The sequence below is a fragment of the Poromitra crassiceps genome (assembly GCF_964638095.1).
Source record: "Poromitra crassiceps genome assembly, chromosome: 27".
Lineage (NCBI taxonomy): Eukaryota > Metazoa > Chordata > Actinopteri > Beryciformes > Melamphaidae > Poromitra > Poromitra crassiceps.
The window spans coordinates 9,698,482-9,713,580 of NC_139650.1; the positions used below are offsets into that span (position 1 = coordinate 9,698,482).

Below are 15,099 nucleotides of genomic sequence, written 5' to 3' on the forward strand. Positions count from 1 at the left end.
CTCTTCTCTCTCTCCACAGCCTGACATAAGCTGTCTCTCCAGGTCCTCACCGTGGAAGAGTTGTGCTCCGCTGCGTCTGGTCTCTGGAGGCGAAGCCAACAAGCTGCTGGACCTTAATGTTCTTACATCATCACACGCCTGTTTCACACATCCACACCCACCGGTTTCTTTCACTGGACGCTGCAGATCCTATCCAGCTGTTTTGTTTCCTTTCTTTGTTTTTCCAGTGACCTAGCAAACAAAAACAGTATAACTTTTTTCAAAAAAAATTTTTTTACAAACTAACCAGGTGTAACAGCTGATTCTTGTTTTGACTGGGATTGGAAATAGTCAAGATTTTTGTTTTTAAAGAGCAACAGTTTTCAGAGAAGCTGAAGAGCATTTGTGGGGTGGTTAGATTCAGCTACGGTTTAACTGGGCGTGCAAATCGGTGCAAGTGAAGAGCAACCTGCCATCTGAGACTGTAGTTGGGTTTCCATCCAAAGGTGTCGCAAATTTTAATTGAGTTTTCAGAAAGTCGTCAAAAGAAAATGCGAAATAACGCGCGTTTCCATCCGCTGCTATTATGCGAATTATAGAGCTGTCAATCACCTGGTCTTTGAGGCTGTCTGCCTCTGCTGCTCTGCTGCTAGACCCGTCACCCGATACAGGCGCAAGCAGCGACCAAGCTCTATTAAACACATCTACGTTCTTAATTTAGTTTCTTGATTATCTACAAAGGTAACGTACATACTGTAGACCATAAATTGCGATTTCTGGATTACCAGGCGCTGCTCTTCAACTGCAAGCATAATCTGTTTCCACTGCATTTATCACGTTACCATTTATTGATACGGCCATCTTTTCCACCTCCCCCCAAACGTGAAAACTTTTTCCACTAATTTTTTTAATGCACAAATTGAAAATTTGCATAAGAACAGGTGGATGGAAAAACAACTTGTGTTGACACAGAAACAGAAGAATCTGATGTTTAAGCCTGCTTTGTGGCACAAATGTGACACGCACACACACACACCCTCTTTTTCCAAAGAGGTAGAAATGAGATTGAATGTTTGTGCCCGTTTGGACAGCCAGAGGAAGAGCGAGGCCATGCCAAAAAATAATTGAAAATTAGATTTATTTCTGTTCCTTGTCAGACTGCCTGTATATCTATGCTCTGTCAGTGGCAGACAGATGAATGGGAGACTGGACTTCTCTAAAGACACAGCCAGGGGGGAACTTTTTTTGGGCAACTCTGATGGGAGACAATACACGAGAAGTTGTCCTAACTTTGTCGCTTTAGTCGCTCACAGTCAGCTGGGAAACATAGAAAAATAGATTTTTGATCATGTGTCTCACTTGCTTGCAGCTACAAGTCATCCCCATCTACATCTACATCCCCGTCGGCCCTCAAAAACCAGACAACTTCTTACCTGAGAAAAAGCGCAAATCTCGAACAAACTACATGTCAATTTAGATGGAGCATGAATTTAAAAAGATCTGCTTAAAAATGAGGAAAATGATTGAAGGCTCTTAGGACATGCGTGTAGCTGCTGCTCTTTTACGGTGATGCTTCCTCTCAATACAATGATGATAAACCTCCCTTTCTGAGATCAGCTGATAAGGAATGATATCGGAGTGTCCAGCAAACTGACAGTAATATGGAGGCAGTGTGTGGTTTAATTGGCTGTAGTGTATGTAAGGCTTACATAGACTTCTCTGTAAAGAGAGGGACAATATCAAGAAACATGTTGAATTGAATGTGGCATGTCAGGTTTTTAAGAGAGATGCTCTCCCTGAGCTGCGCGAACTGAAATGCAGTTTGGAATTGTGCGAAGTGGAAAATGTACAGTCATATTTTTTACTTCTGTCTTTTTGTGTCATGAATCAAGCCTTGGCTGGAGAACATGAGTTATCTGGCCTCTTGTATAATAAAATCGAATCACTCATATTCTGTATCTGTATGGTTTTTGGTTCCAGTTATTTTCAGATTATGTCAAGGGATCGAAAAGAAAAGTGATGAGAATTTTTACAGCCACATTTACAGATTATTGTCTTGTTGGTTGGATACGAGGAATCGGCGTGACGTCACCACACCGCAAATCCCCCAGAACCGCGGCAGTTAACTAGTATGAGTTGTGCCAAACAAACAATATCTCTAAAACTATACATCACATCGCTTATATTTTTGATTTTTTGAGCGAGAGCAGAGGTAGCTCAAGAGTCGGATGTATAATATATGCACGTCGTGTTAAAGTTGTGTCAACTGTTGCCGTTTTTAAAATGTAAACAGGACAACTGGGGCTAGAGTGAGACATTCAAGGCTGGCTTCATAGGGTCTCCGTTGCTGTTTTACCCCAGTGATGCAGTTTGTTTGCCAAAATGCTGCTCGGCTGATCCCTCGTATTGCTGCATCATAGCTGTTACAATTCATTTGATCTTCATCAATGGTCTCTATATTGATTGCATGCAATTATGAAATCTTATCCAGTTATCCGGCTCTGCTTTCTGCTTTAAAACAGCTGACTGGTGGTCTGTAGCGCCCTCTGCTGCCAAATGACATGATTGACAAAAATGATTGAGCTAGGTTGGCATGCTAAACACAATTTTGGGCTGGGCGATATGGACCAATAAACCCATCTGGGTATTTTGAGGCTGAATGTATTTTCTACCAAGTGAGCTAAATGTTCAGTTGTAAGTCAAAGCCACGTGTGAGAGACACAATCACTTTTATTAAAACAAGACTGATCAACAATAAAATGCAAATTTCCTTCCCTGACAGTAAACCAAAATCTAAGCCAATATCTCATCACAATATTGATATTATTGCTGAGCCCTCATAGCCTGACTCTGCCAGATGGGGGCGACATTGTTCCACAAATTCACAATCCCACCCATGTTGGTTGTGAAACGTGAACGAATTTACATCCATCTGGCAGCGTCAGGTTAGAGCCCTCATGCAATTACATCAACTATGAAGCAGCATACATACTGTAAGCAAACTGTTACCTACATTTAGGTCTTGTGTCCTTTTGAAGAGTTCCTTTACTGTTAAAACATAACTGACTCTTCTTTTTTAACCTGGAACCTGTTCCATTGTACAAATCAGTTCAAATCTTGTTATAGAGCTATTGCTGTCTGCAGGGTTCCTACACATTTTACATTTCAAAATTGCATACTTTTACAGACTTCTCTGTCAGACCATATGACATCTCAGTACACAAGGGCGTCACGTTGTGTTGAAAAGTGGTGGGGACATGTCCCCATTGTAAATGACACCTGTGGCCAATTTGGAGGTTTTGAGCTTCAGTGGTTCAGAGTTGGATTACTGCCCAGCAGTATTGAGCTTGAGCCTTGGTCAGTTTTGAGGTCTTGGGTTTGAGCCTCAGTCAGTTTTGAACGGCGACAGCCAAAAGGTGAAAAGCTCTGAGAAAAACCTCTATGTGAAGAAATTCCATCAAGGTGTTACTGAGATATGGCAGATATGGCGTTATCGAGGTCAGGTCACAGTGACCTTAACCTTTGTGCTTTGACCACCAAAATCTAATCAGTTCATCCTTGAGTCCAAGTGGACATTTGAGACAAATTTAATGGAATTCTGTCAAGGCGTTCCTGAGATATCGCGTTAATGAGCATGAAATGAGCGGTCGTGAGGTCACAGTGACCTTGAACTTTGACCACCAAATTCTTATCAGTTCATTCTTGAGTAAGTCGACGTTTGAGGCAAATTCGAAGAAATTCCTTAAAGGCGTTCCTGAGATATCGCGTTAAAGAGCATGAAAATGGGGTTTGAGGCCACAGTGACCTTGAACTTTGACCACCAAAATCTTATCAGTTCATCTTTGAGTCCAAGTCAATGTTTGAGGCAAATTTGCAAAAACGTTCTTCAGATATCGCGTTAACGAACATCGGACAGACAACCCAAATCCATAATGCCTCCGGCCTGGCTATCGCCGGTGGAGGCATAAAAATAAATAACGGGGGGTTGCTTCCATACTGCTCACCACCAAGTCGCCACAAGACCTGAGATAGTGAAGCAACTGACAAGATTTTGGATTTGATCAGTATGAAAGAAAATTATGGTGAAATAAGATCAAAAGTAGCCAGACTGTCATTCTACATTCATCACCGACTGTTGAATGTTTTCTAAGTGGTAAAGTACATATCTGAGGTCACAGTCAAACCTCTCTGAGGTCACAGTCAAACCTCTCTGAGGTCACAGTTAAACTCCATGACTACAGTATATCCAAGAGGATTAGGTTCACAGGTGAAAAAATTATTTGGGCTCTGACAATATCAGAATTCTGAGAATAAATCAGAATTCTGAAATTAATCCCAGAACTCTTCCCCCCCTTTTTACATTTATCATATTTATCATATTATGGGGATTTGCTGCAACTTAGCTTATCAGTGCAAAACACGACAGGAAAAATATTTTCAAGGCAACATTTTTTTATTGGCAAATGCTTGAAATAAAGTTGTAGCAATGCGCCTATTTACAAACCCTCCAGACAGTGACGATGTCAGAAAGCCTAAAGAAAACATTTCGTAATAAGGACTGATTATATGATCGTTTATACGCACACATTTCTTTTTTTTCCTCCTTTTCTTTTTTCAAACATACACATACACTTATTTTCAGTTTTTGGTTTTGGAAACATCCTAAAGACACTTTTTTCTTTCTTTTTTTAAATAAAACAGTACAATTATATCTATTGTGTAAAATCAATATACATTTATAAAAAAGAAAAGAAAATAACATGCAAGGTTTGTAGTCACAAGCCTTTCTGTATCTATAAAGTCTTATTAAACAAAAGGCAGACAAGAAACATACACAGAGAGCAGTGCCCTAAAAGAGTGGAGCAGATACAAAAAGAATAATAATGTTGTATAGATACAGTAATTAAACTCCTACAAAACTTCAATGCCAAGTCGTTTCTTATATTTGTATTAATTTAATATATGTGCAAAAGAAGCTCATTCGTTTCCTACATGAAATATCTTATTTAATATCCCTAATGCTCAACTCTATGCTACGATAACACGCACGCTGCAATCTTACAAGCTCGCCATCGTGTCGCAGGAGGGGGTTGGGGAGGGGGGTATCGCCCTAACAGGAGACGCACACCGGGAATACAAGTCAAGTGCAGTGCTCTTTTGCCCCAGATTAAAAACACACTGACTGATTCATTTGACATAAAAAAATAAAAAAAATAATAATAATAATAAGTTTGCCAAGCTGCATAAACTTTGTTTTAATTTGAAATATAAATCAAGATATCTTTTTGAGTGTGTGGATTTCCCTTTTTGGCGGGGTTCTTGAATTAAGCCAAATTTACGCATTAGTAGGATTTGATAACTGCCTTTGTCAAATATAAAACAGGATAATTTTCATTGGCTTTTCGCTGCACCGCCTAAGCGTGCCAAAAAGAAGAAGAAAAAAAAACGTCCCGGTAAGCGTGCCTAAACAAAGCCACTTTCTAATACAGTTGCTTGTTAACCCCGTGTTGACCTCCTGGGGCGTCGACCTCCCCTCCTCTCCTGCCGATCCTAAACAAGCCGCTCGCTCTCAAGGTCAAACGCTCCGCTCTTTCCCTGGATGTGGCGTTTCGGTTCAACTCCAGAGGACTGTGGCTGGATTAGCCCTGCAGGAAGGCTGAGAAGAAGCCAGTTCATTTTGCGTTGAACACGGAAGCCGTCCGGACTGAGCGCATCCCTTGTGTCTCCATTCATACACGACCTGCCTAAGATCTACCCGATGAGCCGTTTAAATCCGCTTCACCTGATTGGTTGTTTATGAGACGATAAAGATGGGCGAATGAGGTTTGAGTGTGGGTGTGGGAGGGGCTTGGGCAGTGGGACCGACGGGTGAACTGTGACACTACAGATGTGCTGTGCTTTTTACAGGGACAGAGACACACACAAACATGGGTCAATGCTCTGAAGAGAGAGAGACCCGCTGAGGCCCTGAACAAGAACTTTAACTTGCCGGCCCACGGCCAGACTTTAGCAGCGTGTGGCTAGTGATGTTAGCTAACTTCCCTTTCCTCGACAGAGTACTGTTATTAGTAGCTACAGTCGCTGTTATCAAGGGAGGGAGTGGTGCAGTGTACAAGAAAGTGTGACAGACAATATGAATAGTGCTACTGCTCTTATGTATAAATTGTCTTTCGTGGTGCGCCGGCGATCTACTAACTAGGTGGTTAAGTGGATAGATAAGAGTATTGCACATGTGAGATTGCTGTAAATGTTTCCAAATCTACACGAATAGAACAGTAAATTAAACGCCCAAAAATGTCAGCTCAGTGGTAGCCAGTAGTGAGTTGGCAAGTTTGAGCTTCAGGTGAACTCAAACTGAATTCAAACAAACTCAGAACCAGATATATGACACAAGCTAAACTACATCAAATATCTCAAACAAGAAACAATTGAAAACAAAAAAAAAGAGTAAAAAAACCTCCCATTAAAATCAAAAGAACACCGATCACCAAAACTCTAAAGCTTCTAGCTTGTTTTGCTGTTGTTGCCATGACAGAGCTAAAAACGCAGCAAATGACATGGATAGTTATGAACCTAACTGTGCTGTGCTGCTGTCTGCATATATATATATATATATATGCTGTCTGCGTACATATGGGAGGTTAGAACACCAAGCAGTATCGATGGCCTTATCAGGCCAAGCTTCAAATTACATCATCAACTGCGACTCCGGCTTGCGAGCGACCGCCTGGTTTCAAGTTTAGCCTGGAGGAGAATTCTATTTTATTTTGTATTTAGGGGTTTAGGGGGTGACGCGTCGATCGATAGCGCTGTTGGTGGAACGTCACTGGTCAGAACAGAGACAGCAGTCACTCTGAACATGGGAGCAAAGGAACAAGAGGGAACATAGAACTATTAGAAAGGATCCGTTCTGCGTGTTGTGTCTCCGAGGCGGGGAAGAAGAGGCGCAGGTTGTTTTGTAGCTCGTGTACTTACTGACCGATATGAGGAGGGCGTTCGACTACAACAGAGTGAGAGAGAGAGGGAGAGAGAAAGAGAGATAGAGACGGGGGGGGGGATCTGTCACAGAGTCTTATCTGTGTGACAGGGTGCTACGTGGATCCTGGAGGTTTGGAGGTTTCAGGTGGCCGTCTCCTCTCCCGCTCCCTCCCAGCACCTCAACATGTCCTCCTGCCTCGCCTCTCCTCTCCCGCTCCCTCCCAGCACCTCAACATGTCCTCCTGCCTCGCCTCCTCTGTCCTCTCTAGCAGCCGAAGGTCTCCTGCGAGGCGTAGAGCATGTAGAGGAAGCCGTCCTCGTCCCGCTCCTGCTCGTAGATCTGGGAGATGGAGGTGGACACGGACACCATGCTGTGCTGGTTGACCAGCAGGAAGAAGGCCTGCGTGGGGTTCAGCTGCAGACGACGCCTGGGGAGGGGGGGGGGGGGGGGCGGAGGACATTCAGCAGTTACTATTTGTTCCAGGAGCAAAACTTTGCGTTATTTATTCACATTTAGGCCGACTTGCAAAGCACTTTGGCTTCACTGGTGGCGGGTGATGACAGCACATCAAGAGGCATACAAATAAACGAAGGCAGATGGACGGACACAGACACACACTTCTCCATAAACTTACACAGCAGCTAGGTTCCATCAAAGACCTATACATAGATGGTCATTTTGCATCTGAATATGCTTTTTTCTATGTATTGCTGAGCCCTCCTCACTCCAAGCATCTTATCTCTAGATTTGTATGTCTGTTTGACAACTGCAACACAGCCTCTACTGAGAGGATTAGAGAAGCATGGCAGGGGGAACTTGGTATTGATGTATCTGACATCTTATGGGAAAGGAGTCCGTCTGTTGTACAACTCTGCTCAGTTAATAGCAGACACCAGCTGATCCAATTTAATGTCGCTCACCGTCTTCACTACTCCAAGCATAAACTACACAGGATGTTCCCTTCTGTCTCACCACTGTGGGACAGGTGTCAGAGGGAACCAGAGGTGAGGTGGAGAGGGGTTGGGACTGGGAGTGACTTCAAACTCTAACAGGTGGAGAGTTTTGGTTTGAAAACAGACAGAGAGAGTGAGTTGCATCTGGTTTGAAGTATTTGTCGACCATATCAACCCCCACAGATATATATCATGGTTGGTTTGTGCTATAGGACAAGAACATGTTGATCTCACTGGAGGTGCTGTGCTCCTCTACTCTCTCCTTCCTTCAGGAGTGACACAGTGGTCAGGCCTGTAAACAAACTGGTCAACAGCAGCCTGAGAAACGAGACTCTCACAAGGTGTCTGAGTAAGGCTGACACACACACACACACACACACACACACACACACACACACACACACACACACACACACACACTCTCTTGTTACATAGAAAAATAGCAGCACACACGCATGCGCACAGACAACTCCAAATATATACACATACCAAACAGACACCTCAAATGAACTTAACCATTACACTGTTACCTCATTTAGCAACCAATCACAACCCATGTACCAATATACTTAAGCAATATAGCATGAGAGCCAGTGTGTTGTGGCAAATATATCCCGCTGCTCAGCTGTTATCCCACGAGGCCGCAGGCCGAGTGGGATAACAGCTGAGCAGCGGGATATACTGTATGCCACAACACACGCTGCTCGAGTGCTATATTGCTTTTATAAAACGGTTTCCAAGTATGATAATATAATAATAATAATAATACTATAAGTCCGACTGGCATGTCATTCTGATAGAGTCAGTTGAAACACTACTGTAAGGCGGGACCGCAAGAACGTGCGGGTGATTTGATTGGATCGTTCTGGAGACTGAAGTTGACATTGGCCAATCCTGGCGCTTGCTGAGAAGCTGAGAGCTTTCTGGAAAGCCCGACACGCAGCTCGAGCGCAGCGCTGCATTCTCAGCGCTTGCTGAGAAGCTGAGAGCTTTTCCGCAAACCCCGACACCTACTAACGTTACGGGGTTAAATGCGGGGTTAACAGCCTTTTTTTTGCAAAGAAGACATTAGCCCGCGTCTATTCTTGTACAAAACATAATTTTCTGCAAAGTATTAGTAAAGTTATAAGCGAAGATCGATTCACAAGGATCTGACAGCTGTCTCCGCCATTTGTTTTTTCTACATTGTCATTTGAGGTAACCAAAGCCTTTTAGTAAGAGAGTTGCCATGGCAACTCAATAACCCATGGCCATGGGTTATTGGAGTGGGTTACTGGATTTATACAATGGCTGTGAACCAATCAGATTGCTTGATTTGAGAGAGCCGTTTTATAATGAGCAGTAACACGTGTGTGTGTGTGTGTGTGTGTGTGTGTGTGTTAGGGATTAGGGTTGTCAATAGTATCGAAAAGTATCAATACTGAAAATTTGAATCGGATACAATACTCATTTGCAACAGTTTTGATACTATCAGTGCTTTCTTTTAATGAAAATTGGTGGGTATCTGTTGCTTCAACAAGCTAAACGTGTTCTGATGGCTAGAGCAGGAGTAATCTGCTGTCTAAATTCAAAGTTTGATCAGGCCTAGATTATGGAGAAGTGTGCGTCTGTCCATCCATCTGTCTAACTTTATTTTTATGCTTCTTGATGTGTTGTCATCCCCTTCCCGTGATCCCCTTCCCGTGGTATCGAAAATGGTATCGAGTACCGATATTTTCCTGGGTATCGGTATCGAAGTAGAAATTATAGTATCGTGACATCCCTATCAGGGATGGGCATTTTAAGTAATTTCAATATCCGAGTACTCTCCTATTATGAACAAGTAATCAGGACGGACATAACAGTTGACAGACATAACGCAGGGCGGGCTCATTCCGAGTGTAACCCAATGGGAGATCAGTTAGGCAGAGAAAAGCAGTTGTATTTGATGGGGGGACGAGAGGCGTGTTTACCTGATGATCTTGACCAGCTCACTCATGTTGACATGGTCAGGCACCAGGAACTTGGTCTTGTCCAGAACGGGCAGCTGCTTCTCTCCTTTATACCTCTCAATGATCACCTGCCGGCACAGCAGCAACAGTCAATCTGTAGCCCACGTTGCTCAACACCTTTGGTAGACATCCGTCATCACTGATTGTCAAATATTAAAATTGTTCAATGACTTTTATGTCAATTTTCCCAAATGATACATTAACCTTTGCGGTGGATATACGAGGCAGCGCGCACACACACACACCTCTCTACATTATACTTCTATCTCACACACATCGTTACGCTACACTCATCACATGCACAAGACATTCACTAGACTAGGCAAGCATGTGCAGAAGTACAAGTACTGTACATGCACAGTGCACCCACACACAGATTCTTAAGGGGGGAGATGGATCACCAAAATATGGCATAATATATAATTAATATAATAATATATAATTATGTATTGTTGTTGTGGGAGGAAGGTGTGTTGTGTTCAAATCTATCTCAAATCTCTAAATATGTGAACGAGCTGCAGCGGCTTACCGGGATCTTGTTGGGATGCTGCTCACGGATTTGCTGGACCTCTTTGCAGCGGTCAGCTGCAGGTAACAAACACAGGCAGACAATAAATAATAATAATAATAATAATAATAATAATTTATAATAATCCATAAACATCAGGCCTCAAGTCACAGAGACTGCACCAGTTTAGGGAGGGTAAACGCGTGTGTGTGTGTGCATGCATGTAGTAGCCTAAACACTAAGGGTGCTTTCACACTGGTGCCCAGGTACCGTTCCTGAGCACACTTGTCCCCAAATTGACCCCAGTTTCGGAACATTTGACGAGTGTGAACTGTGAACGTTGCGTTCCGTTCTGCGCCCGGGCGCGCAGCAGGGAACTGTGACAGGATCCTCTTGAAAAGGTGGTCTGGGGAGCGCTTTGGCGTGCCCGGGCACGGAACACTAAGTTGCGAGTGTGAAAGCCAACTGTTCCGAACCTCATAGACAACACACGGAGCGAGGATACACTGCAGGCATTGTTGATGACGCAAGTGCACTCTGTTCCGTTTCCGAGTGCGGAAGAAATGTTGTAATATGAAAGCTGACCAGCGGGGGAGAGGTGGGGGGGGCAATCGTTCCCGGGTGCGGAACAGAACGGAACGAAAGCAATCGTTCCCAGTGAGAAAGCAGCTTGCGGCGAGACTTTATTAATATTTAGAGGAATCCAATTTAGCCTGCAGGTGATAAGGAAATGCATCCTAAATCCCAAAGCGGGCTGCAACAGAAGAGCATCCCATAGACACTGTAGATTTGTCCTGTTTTACCAATTATTTTCTGGTGTTGGGTATGGCTATTTCCTGGTGTTGGGTATGACTATGCCTATTTTCTGGTGTTGGTATGGTGGTTATTTTCTGGTGTTGGGTATGGGTAAATATAATCTTTCTCCTAAACCGCAACAAGCAAGCGCCCAAGTCCAGAAAAGGCTGGACTCACAGAAAAGAGTAATGTCCCGCACCGTCTCCGCCCCTACCTGCCACTCAGAAGAAAACATTTAGGTCTGAGCAGAGCCGTATAATAGAAGAGTTCTGACATCTCCATTCACTCCAATGGACCAATTTTTTTCCAGGAAGTAGAAAGTGGAACTCTTGAGTAAAAAAAGCAGCACTGTCGAGTTGCATCAAAATAGACAGTGTTGTACTTTGAAAGGGTTTTTCATCCCTTGAAATGAATCAAATTGTACATTATCGGCTTTATTTTAGCATGCAAAAGTAGCGCGAGACCCATTCCTGGCTGTTCATTGGCTAATGAGTCTTGCATTTTGGTCCTCCGCTGACGCCACTCTCTTACTAGAGGACACTAGGTCTGAGGAGTGTGCCGTTTACTGACATCACGTTACAGGATTTCTGGGTAATGAAGTCCTTAAGATTTGCCTAATCCCTGCTGGCACTTGGGACGCGCCAAAGTGCAAAGTTCCATGGTGTCGCTTTGAACACAGATTTCAAAAGCATCCTTAATTACCACAACACTTGAAAACCATTCAAGCATAACCCTCTCATTTATGAGACGTGCATTTAATCTGTTCAATCTTTACAGGATTATTTAATCTGTTCAATCTTTACAAGATTATTTCATCTGCTCAATCTTTACAGGATTATTTAATCTGCTCAATCTTTACAGGATTATTTAATCTGTTCAATCTTTACAAGATTATTTAATCTGATCAATCTTTACAGGATTATTTCATCTGCTCAATCTTTACACGATTATTTAATCTGATCAATCTTTACACGATTATTTAATCTGCTCAATCTTTACAGGATTATTTCATCTGCTCAATCTTTACAGGTTTATTTAATCTGTTCAATCTTTACAGGATTATTTAATCTGCTCAATATTTACAGGATTATTTAATCTGTTCAATCTTTACAGGATTATTTCATCTGTTCCAATCTTTACAGGATTATTTCATCACACTCTGTCCTTTCGTTTTCTTTGTAAAGCACTTTGGTACAAGCATCTTTTGTACGCTGTGCTTTATAAATAAACATTTATTTTGGTCCTTTGTGTGTGTCTGTGGTAACTCCATTTACATGTTGAATAACTTTGCATATCATTTGTACGTGCACGTCTCCATTTTTCTGCAGTGTCTCTTTTCTGTTCAGTACCTGCTTCAAGTTTGTGATGTTTTGACCTCATCGCTGTCTGGTTTAACAACCGCCCCTTCACCCTGTCTGGTTTAACAACCGCCCCTTCACCCTGTCTGGTTTAACAACATACCCTACACCCTGGGCGGACAGGGTCCAAAGCTCAGATGATGTCAAAGTAACACCCGTGAACTGTAAATGGTTCTTTTGTTTAGTTGTTGGGCTATTTCCATTTCCTTGGTTATGTAAGATGGACAATGCCCCAGCTCTGTCGCTTGAAAAATATAGGTCTATTAATAAAAACAAAAACAAAGGTAGGCCACTATACTGACCACAGTCTGGAAGCTATTAATCACATATTACTGTCTTGCTCTTAACTCCCTTCCTTTGCATCAAAATAGCTCTCAGTCACAGCAACAGCTAGTCTCTAAAAAGAAGAAGATGTAGGCCTCTCTGTGCTGTCCAGGCTTTGAAAACAGGGAATTTTAAACCATTTCAGGCAAAATGAGAACATAAGTCTCTCAAGCTGTGTCGCACATTTGGTGAAAAACACGTTACTCTTGGAATGTATAATCAGCATCAACAAGCTCTTGGTTTGTGGGACTCTCTTGTGTATCTGCTGAACCCTGTCATTGGCCTGCTTGACCCAGGTTCAGGCTTGTTGCAGTGCGGGCCAGGGAATGACGGACACACAGGGATACACTGCTCTAAAGCTATCAGTGAGCTAACATCTGCTCACTCTCAGCTCAAGCAAGGGCTTGGAGCTGTATATAAGATCTGAGTAATGTGTGTCAGTGTATCGGAGTATATAAGACCTGAGTAATGTGTCATAGGCATTGTGACATCGGTGATGTCATAAGAGCAATTGTGATGTCATCAGTGATGCGAAGTTGTGTGACATCATAATGTGATGTCATAGGAGCAAGTGAGGCCGCTCAGCGGGCAAGCTGCAGGGCGGGCAAGGGAGCAAGTGCCCCAGCACAGCGGTCAAGCTGCAGGGCGGGCGAGGCCGCGCAGCGGGTGAGCCTAGGAATTGAGCGCGTGCGCAAGATGCCTAGTATATAATCATCATCATGGTGGCCCAATGGTTAGAGAAGCGAGCTTGTGAAGCCGCGTAGTGGCCGAGCTGCGTTTGCAAGCCCGCACAGCGGGCAAGCTGCAGGGCGGGCGAGGCCACGCAGCGGGCGAGCCTAGGAATATATATGTGGGTAATGTGTGTCAGTGTATCAGAGTGCACCAACAAAACAAATCAAGCAGGGTTGGCAGACTACAGCCACAAGCCAAAGATAGGCCAGCCAATCACTGTGAAGCATTGTCCCTTATAAGCAAGCAAACAGTGCTATTCTGTGGTGATCAGGTCACTTTACCAACAGATTAAACTAAATAAATCAACTCTGAAAGGGGAACGTTTGTTTTTATGGCCCCACACTGGCACATTTCTGTGTTTTTGGTCAGATTATGCAATAGACTGATTCTTGGCTCCTCCCTTCTCAACACAGGGCTGTCTGTCATTAAGCATCAAATTACAACATAATTCACTGAACACGTGTACTGGGATAATGTGTCAGCACAAGTTGTTTTCCTTTTAGCTAACGTGCTAGCTAACAAGAAACGTTAACCAATCCTGGTGCAGTCAGCGAGCTAAATGCGTGTAATCACAGGCCCTGGTACTGTAGCTACAGGGCTTGCTAAGCTAAAGTGATAGTGACCTAAATGGCCTTTTAACATTAGCAGTAAACAGGGTAGAAGAGGCCTGGCGCGTCCATTAACGTTAACAGTGGGAATAACGACGTTACTGACAATATTTTTTCACCCCTAACGTTACTGCATAGAATTCCATCAAAAAGCTACACAAGTTAAGACACTATTAACTGGAACATAATCTTAAGCATCTTTCAAGTCTGAAATATTGACGATTTTAGCCATAAAATTGCGTTTTCAACAGCTGCCAAAGGCTGTAACGTTAACGTAATAACGCTATTACAAGGTGAATATCGTGTCAACAACACAACAGACAAGATGAGCTAGGTCGCTAACGCGTTAGCAGGCCAGCTAGCTAGCTAGCGTCGCTGTTACCGATTTCAGTTAGTTACTTACCAAATGTCCTCCTTTGTTTGAAAGGTCTGTCGGATGGCATCTCTGTGGCTGCTGCTACACTATTATAATAATAATAATAAGCGGATAAATATACAGTACAGCTGCTGCCAAGGGAAGTTGGTCCAGAAGAAAGCCAGTGGGTTCAGCTGGGTGTTATTCGTCTCTCCAGTCTGTTCTGAAGCTTCGGACAAACAAAGCGAGTTAACCAAGGCGCTGACGTCATCGTCCGGGGTAAAGGAGACTTCCACCAGCTCGTTTCATAAGCAGCTGGATGCAGATGTCAAGTCACCACTGTCAGGAAGGACATCTTTTATTACCATATAATACTAATCTAATATAAATATGATGTGTTTTCATTTCTTTAAGGGACAATCCCATTGGCCATGGGATTGGCCAATGTAACACTGGTTAGCGTGTTCGACTCATGGACATATTATAAGAGGGTTATAATATATCTCTTATATGTCCA

General features: G+C 43.1%; 2 protein-coding genes across 3 annotated transcripts in view; one reads left to right on the forward strand and one right to left on the reverse strand.

Annotated features, from left to right (window-relative positions):
* Nucleotides 1-1,924, forward strand: part of LOC310799320 (eukaryotic translation initiation factor 6) — a 75,617-nt gene extending 73,693 nt beyond the window's left edge. The window contains exon 7 of the mRNA XM_083661919.1: nucleotides 20-1,924. Coding sequence (XP_083518045.1) covers nucleotides 20-29 — 10 coding nt within the window. The 3' untranslated portion in view covers nucleotides 30-1,924. The remainder of the gene's footprint in view (nucleotides 1-19) is intronic.
* Nucleotides 1,925-4,421: 2,497 nt separating this feature from the next.
* Nucleotides 4,422-14,783, reverse strand: LOC310799127 (microtubule-associated protein 1 light chain 3 alpha). Of its 2 annotated transcripts, XM_083661693.1 has the most exons (5): nucleotides 14,631-14,783; nucleotides 10,432-10,487; nucleotides 9,864-9,970; nucleotides 7,186-7,385; nucleotides 4,422-7,135 (listed from the first exon to the last, which is right to left on the reverse strand). In XM_083661693.1, the coding sequence occupies exons 1-4, from the start codon at nucleotides 14,668-14,670 to the stop codon at nucleotides 7,223-7,225; spliced, it is 366 nt and encodes a 121-aa protein (XP_083517819.1). In that variant the 5' UTR covers nucleotides 14,671-14,783; the 3' UTR covers nucleotides 4,422-7,135; nucleotides 7,186-7,222. The 2 variants fall into 2 exon arrangements, with proteins under 2 accessions (XP_083517819.1, XP_083517818.1); XM_083661692.1 differs by having other exon boundaries at nucleotides 4,422-7,385.
* Between the last annotated feature and the right edge of the window lie 316 nt (nucleotides 14,784-15,099).

Excerpts from the sequence above, each read along its gene's own strand:
- LOC310799127 (XM_083661693.1), bottom strand. The coding sequence starts at position 14,670 with ATGCCATCCGACAGACCTTTCAAACAAAGGAGGACATTTG. Across the intron at positions 9,971-10,431 it reads AGCATCCCAACAAGATCCCG|GTGATCATTGAGAGGTATAA; the intron begins GTAAGCCGCTGC and ends CTGTGCCGGCAG. Across the intron at positions 7,386-9,863 it reads GAGCTGGTCAAGATCATCAG|GCGTCGTCTGCAGCTGAACC; the intron begins GTAAACACGCCT and ends CCCCCTCCCCAG.